The 13,226-nt window shown below is 40.4% G+C and overlaps 1 protein-coding gene across 1 annotated transcript in view; it reads right to left on the reverse strand.

Annotated features, from left to right (window-relative positions):
- Nucleotides 1-8,799: 8,799 nt before the first annotated feature.
- PHEX (phosphate regulating endopeptidase X-linked) overlaps nucleotides 8,800-13,226 on the reverse strand; it is a 102,620-nt gene continuing 98,193 nt past the window's right edge. Inside the window, exon 22 of the mRNA XM_013183854.3 lies at nucleotides 8,800-12,926. Within this exon, the coding sequence (XP_013039308.3) occupies nucleotides 12,824-12,926 (103 nt within the window). The 3' untranslated portion in view covers nucleotides 8,800-12,823. The remainder of the gene's footprint in view (nucleotides 12,927-13,226) is intronic.

Below are 13,226 nucleotides of genomic sequence, written 5' to 3' on the forward strand. Positions count from 1 at the left end.
TTCCTCTAGTGAAGGGTGCTCAGCTTGCTCACTGGTAATTATATCCACATGGCATTCACAAGAATGTAATTATTTGGGATTCTCTGCAAGGATCTTAACAGCAGTACAGTCACTGTGCTTGGTCCCTGTATCAGTTCTTTCTGCTACCTGTTGCAAGGCTGCCTTACCTCATTGAACAAATCCCAAAGTGCTCTTGCATCTACACCTGCAACTAAAAAGTTGTCAGTATTCCCATACTAAAGTGACTGGGAAAAAAAAGTGTCTCTGATGGGGTCTCTAATTTACCCTCTTCTAGTTTCACACAGTGTACCTACTATAGAACTAACACTGTCAGAGACTCACAGGGTAATTCAATTTGGAAGGGAGCTCTGTAAGTCTCCAGTCCACCTCCCACATAAAGCAGGACCAGTTACAGCAGGTTGCATAGGGTCTCCAGTTGAGGCACGAATATCTCCCAGGATGGAGACTCCAAAACCTCCCTGGGCATTTAGGCCAGTGTTTGACCTCCCTCACAGTAGTCCCAAGTATCAACCCCTTAAGACCATCATTATTCACTGGTGACCAGATGAACACAGCACCATTGATTACAATCCTTTAAATCCAGCAGTCAAAAAAATTGTCCATCTACCTTGTTGCTTATAGTCCACCTAGCCAAAACATATTTCACTAATTTGTTTGTCAGAATACTATGTGAGATCACATCAAAGGCTTTGCTAAAATCAATATTGACAACATCCACATCTCTCTCTTCACTGAGAGTCAGTTACCTCATCATAGAAGGCAATCAGTTTTATCAGACACAATACAGCATTGGTAACTCCTTGTTAGTGGTTTCCAATCATCTTTCTGACATTCATGCACCTGTACAGGAATTCCAAGAGGATTTGCTCCATAAACTTTGCCATAACCTTCCAAAGCTGATATAGAACATCTGCACAGTAACATTGGCCAGCAATTTTGGTGTTTCTGGAGACATCTCAGCTGGTCCCATAGGCTTGTAGATATTGAGTTTTCCTGAGTGCTCGTTAAGTCTGTCTTCATCTACCCTTGTTATTGCTGCGCTCCCCCAGGCTTTGCAACTGGGTTCAGTGGGGTAGGAGGTCTGAATGCACCCTTCAGTAGCAAAAAAGGCAAAAAAAAGCATTGACTACATTGGGCTCTTCCATGTCCTTTGTCCCTCAATCTCTAGCTCTACACAGCAGCAGGCTCACAGTTTCTTTAGTTTTCCATTTGCAGTTCTGTAAGAGAAGTCCTTCCTCTTGTCCTTCAAATCCCTTGCTAATTTAAGCTCCAGCTGCTCTTCTGGTATCTCTATGTTTTCTTATATTACAGACAATTAGTTATATTCATCCCATTGGTAGGATGACAAACTCTAAGGAAGAACTCTCCAGAGTCATTTACATGAGGGAACTAGTCAAATGCACCTAAATCTTTCAGGATTTGGAAGCAGCACCCAGATGAAAGGGCATAATTTCCAGATGTCAACCCTACATGGAAAATTTCAAATCCTCAAAGAAAACAATTCATAGAGAATTCATCTTATGAAAGACATCAGAGAGGGAGAAAAATCACTGTTCTGTTTTGTTACTATGCATCTGAAGGCCTTTCCCAAACTCTGACTAGTGATATATATTTTTTATCTCACAAGGCACATTAACTACCAATTATATTATAAAATTCTGGCAGCACATTATAACTATTTTCACCTGGAAAACTTTTTTTTTTTTCCCCCATGGGGCACTTCTGTTAAGTGTGAGACATCACTGTTTGGAAAGATGAAAGACAGCTCTGAAAAAAAAAAATAAATCCATGATTGAGCACACACTCAAGGAATAAAGCACAAAGCTCTGTGCCCTTCAAATCCTTGCTCCCCAAGGCCTTCTTAGGAGAATCTTGGTGCAAACACAATTTGGAGTTATATTCCCATTTTATTTTGCAATGAAAACTGATGATGTTTCCAACATGCAAATATAAAAACCCTAGGGGAAGATAAAATGTATTCTTTCCTGGTCTTTTCTTTAAAGATTCCTGTTTGCTGCCAGGCATGAACCTTCATATTGCATGTGAACTATGCTGTAGCTCACGGAGGTTTCAACAAGTTCATGCCTTTGCTACCAGAAATTTTTCATAAAATACATCTGGTGTGAAAATGGCATGATGGGAGAAAAGCGATTATCAAAGAAGGTGCTGCCTGAACATCTGCCTGTTTTTTCAAGTGACTTTCTGGCCTGAGGCTGTCACTATAAAGCTAAGAGAAGAATTGGTATGAGCTGTCTTGCCAAATAATCTTCTGTTGCCTTTGAACTTTTTGCAGTGATGCCTAAGGGAAGAGTTACGGTTTCACTTCATCTTCCAGTAAAAAAAAAGCACACACCTAGTCACACATTTACATCTGCTACTTGCTGTATTAATGCCCAGTCACCCTGGCTTCTCCTTTAGCCCCTGCCTTCAGACAAACTGCGCTTTCCATGGTAGGGAACTGGGGCAACAGGTCTCCTCCAGCTTTGTTCCAACTTAAAATGGCAAAATGTGCATTGCTTTGAAATTGTCCATTATTGATTGTCATATGAAAGCCTCTTCTGAGATGCTATGGATGTTATCTTTATTTCCTACACTGTGAACTTTTCTTTTAGCTCTTGCAGTTTCTTCTCACATCAGCCTGAGAATCACCTTTCTGTTTCTCATTTTATGTGGTATTTTGCCTGATGTCCTCCTGGTTAATGATTATCTAAACGTGTTAGTCAAGGTCTGGGAGCACTGCCTGGCAAATGAAGAAGTTTTCATTGGGGCTAATTTTAAAACTTCCTGTATTCTTGCTGCATTTTTTGTCTAAAATCCCACCTGAGACCTGCTTTCATAACCCTTCCTCTCTTCTTCCAGCTTTCAAGAGCAGTCTTTAAACCCTTACTTTTAAACACTCATGAGCTCTATCATGGATTAGCCTCTGGTATCTCACTTAAAGTCATTCTGCTTGTGTGTCATCTTGACATGGAGAGCAGGGTTCTTCCAGTTCCTGTACTATGTAGTCATAGTTAATTCCTGCTAGGATTAATTGAAAATTGTTAAAAATATCACATATTTCAAAACCAACTATTTTCAGGACTAAATGTTCCTTCCAAATAGTTGTATTTGTTGGTGGTATCCACCCTCTGCAGAAGAACTAAGTCTTAGATACTCTTTGGGTGCCCTCTGAACTTGACATCCCTCATATACTCCTTCTGTCTTGCCAGATGGTTAGGATCGAGGTGCTCTGGAATTGCTGTATCCACCAGTGAGCTGGTTGTCATACTGAGGTTGGCGGAAGATAAACAGTATGTGTGTGGCCCCCATGCAGGCATAATCTCGCCCCTACCTAAACTAAACATTCCTCTTTGGCACTTCCAGTGCTTTTGTGCAATGAGAACACTTAAATAACATTGTGAACATCAATCCATGAAAAGTTAGGTCTGAAAAGTTTTGACACTGGAGGAAGGCTTAAAAAAAAAAAAAAAAAGCACCTAATTTTCTAAAAACACCTGTCTATACCTGTCTCCAAGTCTTTTGTGTGGAAATGTTATTCTCTGTAGAAAAAAGGAAGTGTGATTTTTCAAACACATAGAATTTCATAAATAAAATTATTCCCCAAAGGATAAAAGAAGGCACAACAGGACTTAGTCTTTGGTTCATTGATTTTAGGGCCATGAGGGACCATTATGATTATCAAGTCTGAGAATCTGAATAAGGCAGGCCAAAAAAATTTCAACATTAATTCCTCCATTAAGTTCCTCTTGTAGTTGAGCAATAGAAAAGGCTTTAGCCTGGCATCCAATTTGATCCATTAGCAAATGCCACTTGTTTCTCCAATTCCCACAAGTAATTCTCTCTCTCTCTCTCTCTCTCTCTCTCTCTCTCTCTCTCTTTTTTTTTCCTTTTCCCAAAGTATACTTAAAGCAATTTGAAATCTTTTAAAATGAGTGTTCAGTTTCCCATCATGGTTGGGCTATTTTTATACCTCCTAGAAGAGATCATTTGCTGTGAAGAGTAAGTACAAGTGCTCAAACTTGGCAAATTGATAAGGGAGGGACCCCTGTTACAGAGAACAAACCTACTCACTACCACTTGAACACAGGTTACCTATGAGAGCAGGAAAAAAAATTAAGGAACCGTTATTATTGGTAGGAAAGATGGTGCTAAACTTTGAACTAGAGTTCACTATCTAACACAGTGCAGAGCAAAAACGGTACATTATAGGGATAACTCCAGATTCCAGACATAAGGCACCACTTTCTCTCTGTTTATGGTCAATACTCACTCCTAGACCTACAAAAGAAAGCAGAGAGCAAAGCTGGACCTGGGCAACCCTAGGCAGCACATGAAGTCCCACATCTGAAGGTTTCTGTGGGCCCTTGCTCACAGGGAAGTGTCTGAAGCCTGGTTACTCCTTGGGCACAGCATTGGGAAGTGGCCCTGTGTTTGCACCATGGAGAAAGGTCCTGTGGGAGGTTGGCTGTGGTAGGGGCTACATGAGCCGGCAGTGCTCGTGCACCATATAGGGCAGGAAGGTTTGAGAGGAACCAGGCCTCAGCCCTGAGGTGGGATGGGAAGAAGGTGTTGCTGGTGCTTTTCCTGCAGGCCCTGAGGTGTGCGCCACTGGGGAGAGGTAGAAACCTCCCCATCACACTCCCCTATTGTTTTAAGGAATGCTGTCAGATCTCCCCCAGGTTCAGCTCCACTTTGAAGCTCATGGCCACCAACTGCAGGCTCACAATGGTGCAGAGAGGTGTCCACCAACAGCAGTGAATCTCCATGCTCCTTCCTTTGCTGCGTGTGCACAGCCTGTCTCAAAATGGTGGCACTGGAGGGTGGCTTTGCACCAGGGACAGTGAGCAAGGAGGGAGAAAGACAAGAACATCAGATCCTGAAATTTAGGGTAAAATTGCAGCAGAACTGCTAATCCCACTTTAAAGAATGGGCTCGAGTCTAATTACAATTTTTTTCCAATCCAATAGGAAAACCATTACACTGATGACAATTGTATTGGTGCAGCCATGGCAATCTTGAAAGCATTTAGGATATTTTGATTAAATGATACAGTGGGCAAAGACTGAAATTGCTTCTCTAGAAAAAGCCCAGCATGGATAAATTTTTAATTAAAATGAATTAATATGGCATTTTTATTTGGAAAATCACATGAAAGGGAAAAAATAAAATTGAGGGGTATGAGAAAGGGAAAACACCCCTTTGTTTTCTCTTCTGGCTGATTGTCACCACACTTTTAAAAATCCCTTTGCTTCCCTGTGTAATCAAGTTGATTAAAATCCTCTAAAGAAATAAAACAGCTGCACAAACCTTCAGAATCACACTCTCCGCTACTGTGTGTGCATTGTCTTCTTTTCAACAGCTTTGTTTTCAAATTATTCTTTTCCCTTCATTGCCTCTGAAAGCCTATTACTGGATTTATTAAAACAAAGCCGAATAAGCATGCTGAATACAGACATAGTGATTGCCTCAACACATGTTGTTCTTGCAAAGAGTACTGTGCTAGCAGGTCTGAACTGCTGTCTGTCGCTGAACTGAAAGCAGAACAAAGCAAAACCCAGCTGAACTAATGAAAGTGTTCACTAAACGAAGACTCCATATTTTGCCCTTTCATCACATGCTGCAGAGCTAAAATAATAATTATCACGCTGAAGTCAGACCATGACATTTCCCTTCAGCCCAGGCTAGGCTGCAAAACCTTCCCGAACCAGCTCTAAGATGACCTGACACCTTCTCCCCACCTCGGGCTAGGACCAGGCAGCTGCTACCTGCTGTTGCTGCAGCTGTGTCCTTCAGCCTCAGCCTGCCTGGGGTGTCTCAGGAAGGAGACACGCTGCTGCCCTCCCACTCCTGCTTGGGTTTCTTGTGCCTCGCTGCAGGAGGCAGAGGGGATGAGGGGAAGGTGGCGGGCAGGATGGAGGAGCACTGCAGACACACACTACACATATGGACACTGCATGCTGCACACGCACACTGCACATATGCACACCCCAAATGTGCATTGGACATGTGCACACTGCACATTGTGGCAGTCCACCTGGACAAGGCAGTGTGGGTGGCTCACCATGACCGGGGAACACTGCTGAGAACGGCGGCAGGGAGAGTTTGGTCCCTGCACGCTGCATGACATCTACAACATTTGAAAGGTAGCACCTAACAAAGCAGAGACATCTCTCATCCCAGCCAACACATTAAGTTTCCTGGATTTATTTTGAAGATGCAGTCTGGAAGGAGGTGTTGGCCTAATATTGGTGGGACAAGTTTTATTCTTGTCCTGCCTACTGACTTTGAGGTATTTACTTCAGCTCTCTGCAGCTGTGTTCCCTCATCTGGCAAATGAGATTAGTGCTAGCTAATGCCTTTGGAAACCACTCAGTGGACTATGAAGGAAAATTCCTGTGTAAGACACTAGATATTTTATTCTCAGTCTGACTTTCTCTCTCATCATGGAGACCAGAAAATCTCAATGCCCTATATAAGCTTACACTTAGATCGATAGGACATATCATGTTTACTTTCATAGATAAAGGTCTATTAAACTTTAAATTCAACTTGGTATCTTTCATGAAAAAAAAAAAAACTGCACAAATCTGAAACAGTGACAATGTAACTTTTAAAGTGTTTACAAAGATGAAAATATAATACCTGCAGGATAAGAGTAAACAGAGTCAGTCCTATGCAAACAATGGTGGACTGGGCCTCATTGTCTTAGAAGAATCCCAAAGACTAGTTTTTTTTTATTATTATTTTTATTTGTTCCTGGCAAGAAGAAAATGTGTCCCCCAAACAGCTTTAAATCAGTAAATTCTATGTGCTGTTATACAGATGGAGTAAAATGCTGGCCCCACTGATGCTAATGACAAATCACCCAATGAAGTCAGTGGGGTCAGAGTTTTACCCTGAGACTCTATTTATTTAAAAATAACTCATATTTCTGACATTTTTATATACACTTACATAACATAGACTTGCAGACTTCCTGTGCTGTGCCTATATATATTATCTTTTATAGCAGTGCCCTTGTACTAATGCTTTGTAAAATCTTTTCATGATTTACAGCACTAAAGAAAAGATTTTTTAATTTCTCTTCATCATACTATTCAGAGGTCACACTGTATGGTGCTCTTCCCTCTCCAGTGCAAACCACTGAAATCCCACTCTAGCAGAATGACATGCAAGCATATGCTTTGATTTTAAGTGTCTAATCAAGAGCAGACACAAAACATGCCAGTTTCTTTAAAATGCAGTGGCGCTGCATTGCTTTGCAGCATCGACCTATAAAGGCACCATATTTTCCTTTAAAATGCCATGATATGATATAAATTGATTAATTTTTAAGCCTGTTATATGTGTTTGGGGGACTAAAAGGATGCAGGAAAGTAGGAGGCAGTGGCAGAATTACAGATCCCCTAGAACCATCAGACAGCCCATCCAGTCTCCTGGACGATGCAGCGAGTTCCAGCCAATGTGGTGCTTAGCCCCCACCCAGGTACTGAGCTGCAACACCCATGTATGCATGCCCCAATGCCCAGTCACAAAGGCCAGCAGGGCTCCTGCACTCCCATTTTTCTCCCAGCAGGAATGATCTGGCAAGTTTGTGTACCATTTCCCAGCTCTGGTGGGTCAGCTGCTTCTTCTGCAAGAGTGATATTTTGATATTTTCAATTGCATGCAGTGACATATATTTATTTTCCATATTTGCTGTGTATGAGATTTTTGTTGCCGGTGGTTTTACACAAATACTTTCCTAGTGTTGAAGCAAGAGAATGTGACATCATATTTTTTCAGGTTCCTGTACCAAAATCTCTGCTACTCACATTTCAGAAGGGCACTATACATTGGCCATGCAAAACAACCAACACTATCATTATTCAAAGAAGTGTTGATATCCTGAGTAAACTTTGTGGTAGAAATAAAAAAAAAAAAAAAAAACCTTTTGAAATCCCCAGGCTTTTTTAAATAGGTCACTTTTCACGGGTTCAAAGCCTAGATAGGGATGTGATACATTTTTTAGGTACATTTTTGAAAATCTGCATTTAGGTTCACACCCACAGTTAATATATGCATCTGTGTATTTGTCTAACCTTGTACATAAAGCTCTTTCAGCTGTGATGCTTATGGATGATTAAAATTATATCATTATATCTGTTTCTTTGATGACAAATTAGTGTAACACATTATCTTGATTCTCAGTAACTTCCAGCTTTGATGTTATATTTAATAAAACATGGCGCTGTGTTGGAGAGTCCCTAGGGAATCTTTAATTTCTTTTCTTTTTTTTTTTTTTAATATATATTACTTTTTAAATGGGATTAAGTTGTCTGATCAGTGAGGCAGGCTCTTGCTGTAGCAGATAAACCCTGAATTCCTCAGGGCGATGTGCAGCCACTGTTAAAGCCTCTTTCCAAGACAGAGACAAGCTCAGCAAATCCCGCGAGAGTTGAGCAAAATATTTCCCTCATGCCGAGGCTGGTTTCACACTCCCACCCCAACATTTGCTCTGCTCATTCATCTTCTGCCGCACAAACACTACTTTTAGGTACACAGGTAGCTGTTCTCCCACCCCTTGTTATGACTCAGAGGCTTCACATTGGGGCAGTTCTTCTGCCTTCCCCCCTCCGCAGTTTCTGCACCATCCATCCCTCATCCACAGTAGCTTGTCCTATGTTTATTTTAATCGCCTCCAGCGGATTAGCAGGGGCAAGTGGAGCTTAATAAACTCTGGCTGGAGATGGCCCTTCTTTCGCTGTCAAACAATAACGGTAGCCTTGAGAACCTGGGGCCATGTCATTATGCTCTTTATTACATTTTATAAAGACTATATATTACAGAAGTAACATTGCAGAGTTGGACAGTTACAGGACAACCAGATTCTGCCATAGTGCATGCATACAAAAATTCTTCATCACTTTGGCTCTTATTGGCTAACACAATTGTCTTTGAAATACTCTGTTAACTTACCATACAAGAAGGAAAATTAAGAAGTAGAATAGAGAGAAATAAAAATCCAGATTAAAAAGACACAAACACAAAAGACCTTTTAACTCACTATGGTTTTGTCTCTTGAGTCGTCAGGTTTTTAATATTTATTTGGAGACAGATATATATATTACATTGCTGTAAGACAGACTTCTATGCTGTAATTTGTGAATAATACTCAGGAAAAAGTTACACATAAAACCACCTGTTTATTTCATAAATGCTTCAAACATTTAGTGTCATGATAGCATTCTTATGTGAAGAATGCTGAAGTCCCCTTGCACGAGGCTCAAGGCAGAGCTTTATAATGCAGCTGGGTTTTTTGGTCCTTTATCACCAGGCCCCAGCCTAGACATCATTGACATACCTAAGTGGTTTACACAGGTGAGTAGCACAACTGCCTTTTCAGAGATCCACTTGTGTAAAGCTACTCTTTCACAACAGGATCAGCAGAAATACTCACAGTGTACGAGGTGGTATTATGGCTTTCTCAGGGTCAGGGGAAAAAAAAAAAGTTTGCATAGTTTCAGGACCAGAAGAAGGGGACATGGGACAGGAGTAGGGGTTATTTCTCTATGTCTATACAGTAGAGAAAATCTCTTCAAATTCACACAGGTAAAATGTGTTGCTTTTTTTTCATATCTTTCCCCTCCTGACCACTGGAAGATAAGAAGATTACTGACCCAAGAGAAGGAAACATTTTACAATGTGCTTAAGGCAAAAAGAGTGTTGCAATAATTACTGGCAATTAAAAAAAATATATCAATATAGAAGTTCTAGGAGTAAAACATATATGATGAAGGAACTGTTTGCATAGATGCAGTAAGTGAACCTGATAGTAATACAGCAAGACATTACTAGCACAGACCAGGGAGGCACAGTGTGAAAACAAAGCAGGGCCAGGGAATCTGTTAAAATAGAGGCAATGTGAAGGGACCTCGCATATCATCACCATTTTTCTAGCTAGCTTAGGTGACCAAATTTTATGAATGTGCTTAGTTACCTTCTGCTTTGCCTTCCACCTGGCACCTAAATAGCTGATTCCAAAGTGAATTGTAAATTGTGCAATCAGCTCTTCGGTTGGTTGGAGGTAAGAAGCAGGCAGGTAAGGTGGGACTGGCTCCTTGTGCTAACACAAAGCTGTGCATGCTGCCGTATGCAAGACCTAAGCCCAAGGCAGCAAACACCTGAGTCAACAGCAAGATTGCCCAGACTCGGATACTACTGATGAACGTGCATGTCAGCAGCAAGGACTTCTGGTTTTCCTGGCAGTACATAGGCCTCTTCTCAACTTCTAAAAGTGGGGTCCAAAATCTGGCCATGCCCCCTCTTCGTTCCTTCCAGTGCATTGTCCACAAGCCCCACACCTCCCTGCAATGCCCCCAGCCCAGGACCCGTCCCGCTGCCCTCTGTAGGAGACGGGTGCCTGCCCTAGCAAGGATGAGATGGTTTCGCAGTGGTAGCTGTGATATTGGGAACATCCATGGCACAGTTCAAAAGTCTTTGGTATTAAACATGAAAGCCCTGAGCCTAGCAAGTGTGACATAAGGCATTTTAGAAGAAATCACTATCCAGTACAGAGTTAGACCCCCCCCCCCCAAAAAAAAATACAAAATGGCAGGATCTGTCCCACTGGAAAATAGCCATGAGAGAGAAATTCTTTCAAATGCATCTCTGACCCAAGAGATAAAATTAGAAAACTCCAAGCTGACTGTTGTGAAAACATTCTTGCCTAGGCCAGTAATTTAGAAAGTTTAGATAAGTGTTTGAGTCGCTGTTCTGACTTCTTTGAGGACAATGACCGTATTGGTACTACCTTTAATGAGGCCAGGATTTCACCCCTGAACTTTGTGCTGTTGATCCAAAACAGCCAACATCAAGTTGTCTCAGTACTTGTATGAGAACAGGAATGAAATCAGGACAGCACTCAATTTGTTGAGGAACTTTCCCATTAGTAGGCAAACCCTGTGCTCAAGAGCCATTTTGCTCAAGAGCCATTCCTACTTGTCTGAGGAAAGTTCTTATGAAAATACTGTCATCTAAATAGTTTGTGTGAAAAATATCTCCAGGAAAAAAATAAAAATGTTAGTGTCATCTCAAAAAATAAACTATGTTCCATAGAACTAAGAGCTGGCTCAAAGGAAGAAAAGTGCGTTTGCTCTTAAGAAAAAAATTGATTTTCTTCAGGGGAAAATTAAAAGAAAATCCTAGCCCCTAAAACATAATTTTCTGATTGTGGCAACAATGACTTAAGTTTAGGAATGACTTAAGTTTAGTTCCTTCACTCTGAAAGGTAGTTTGAGGATCTATTTTCTTTTATGAAGTATGTTTCCATAATGTCTCCCTTCTTTATAAAGAAACAGGAAACTAACCCCATTTGCAAAAACTTAGCCTCAGTTGAACCTTCATCCACCTTGACTGTTAGAAAATATTTGATCAATCCTTGTAAAAAAATGTATCTTACTAATATTTATATACTGATAAAATAAAACTTAAAAAAATTAATAGAAGAATCTATATTTTTTGTATATATATATATAATATATACACAGACATATAGATTTGCAGTAATTAAATCAATGTAAAGAAGCTCTCTCTCCATTTGAAATGATTCCACAATCCAAAAATGAATTAATGCACAGGGTATAAATAAATACCAGTTAAATATGTATCTTTCTGTTAGGGAAGAAAGGGCTATCTTAGTTTTCTTCCCCCTTTACTAATAATTTTGTGTTAAATATTTTCTGCTACTAAATTTTATTTTTTTTTATTTAATATCGTTAGAAATCAGATAAAAAACTCAACTGGCCTGTGTATATGCTGCATTTAAAAGTCCTCTACTTCTAAACTGATCTTTTGACCCAGAGAAGTCAAATGCTGCTGGCACTCTGTTTTTCAGTCACATGTTCTTCTTTCCTTAAAACTACAGGTAATCTTGCCCTGTTCAGAACATGAGGACAAACATGTACACTACTTATATTCTTCTGTAAATCTCAGACACTAACACATACTAAAATTAAAACTGCTGTAGTATTTCAGGCTTAAAAATAAATGTAGGTGAAACCATCTTCAGCACAACATAAAATTCAGCCCATGGGGAAAAAAACTGCCCACACTTTAAACAGGAATAAGTGCTGTAATAAATCTGGGTATCATGATGCTGGGAAATCCCTCTGCAAGCCTCTGTTTTTTCACCATACATTGATTTTTGTCATAAGCTGTTCTAAAATTAGAAAAGGACAGGATCTGACAAGTATCCTTTCTATTTAGTCCTAGCAGATGGAAACCATGAGGTGCTTTCTCAGCTTGAAGCTCTTCCAAAACCTAAGGCACTAATCTGGCATATTAAACCAAATTTATATAAAGTCTTGTGCCTTTACATCATGCAACATCATTTATGGCGTGCTGGGCAGTGACAGTTTAAGTTATGAAAATGCTGTATCACACAGCAGATCAGAGCTGGCTTTATAGCAGGTCTCATGAATTTCTTCATCCAAAAAGAACAAATTTTGTATGGGAGCATTCTGCATAGCACCCCTGCAGAGCAATAGATTAAAACTGGATTTTAGCATTTACCTCTTGCTCACATATAAATCAGGAATTAGAATTGATAATGGCAGTTACCCATCAATGGCAATGCAACTGCAGATGAACAGGAGTTTTATGGATAAAAGGAGTGTCCATATAGTTCATCCATATGGATGCATTAGAAGTAACACCTCTCCAGATTGCAGAACGTTATTCTGAAACTCTAGTGGTGGGCATGAGCTCAGATGCAGCAGTTCACATTGCAGACCCCTGTTGACAAAAGACCTGTGTGGGATGTCTACCACAGCCGGCAGGATTCTGCCCCTCGGTTCATATTCGTATTTACTGGGCAGCTGAAAGCCTTACGGAACTCTTCAAAGTTGCTCATGGCACCAATAACTCTGCAAAGAGAAAAGAAAAGTTCTCAATAGGCAGGTTATATTCTGTCAAACATCACAGACCTGTGAGTGTTTCAACATATTCACTTCGGGTTGAATTTTCAGGCTTCCCTTGTCATTTCTCCAGAAATAAAAAGTTCAGGAGAAACACTCCCATTTAAAGCTAATGTGAAGACAATCTTGTTTCATTCAATGCTTTGAGAAACGTCATACTTTGCTAGAAATTCAACTGAAAACAATTGCTTTTTAGCAGATACCATGTCATTCAGAACGATTTTCCAGTCTGAGCCTTGGCAGGAAAGG

Source organism: Anser cygnoides, chromosome 1, assembly GCF_040182565.1.
Source record: "Anser cygnoides isolate HZ-2024a breed goose chromosome 1, Taihu_goose_T2T_genome, whole genome shotgun sequence".
Lineage (NCBI taxonomy): Eukaryota > Metazoa > Chordata > Aves > Anseriformes > Anatidae > Anser > Anser cygnoides.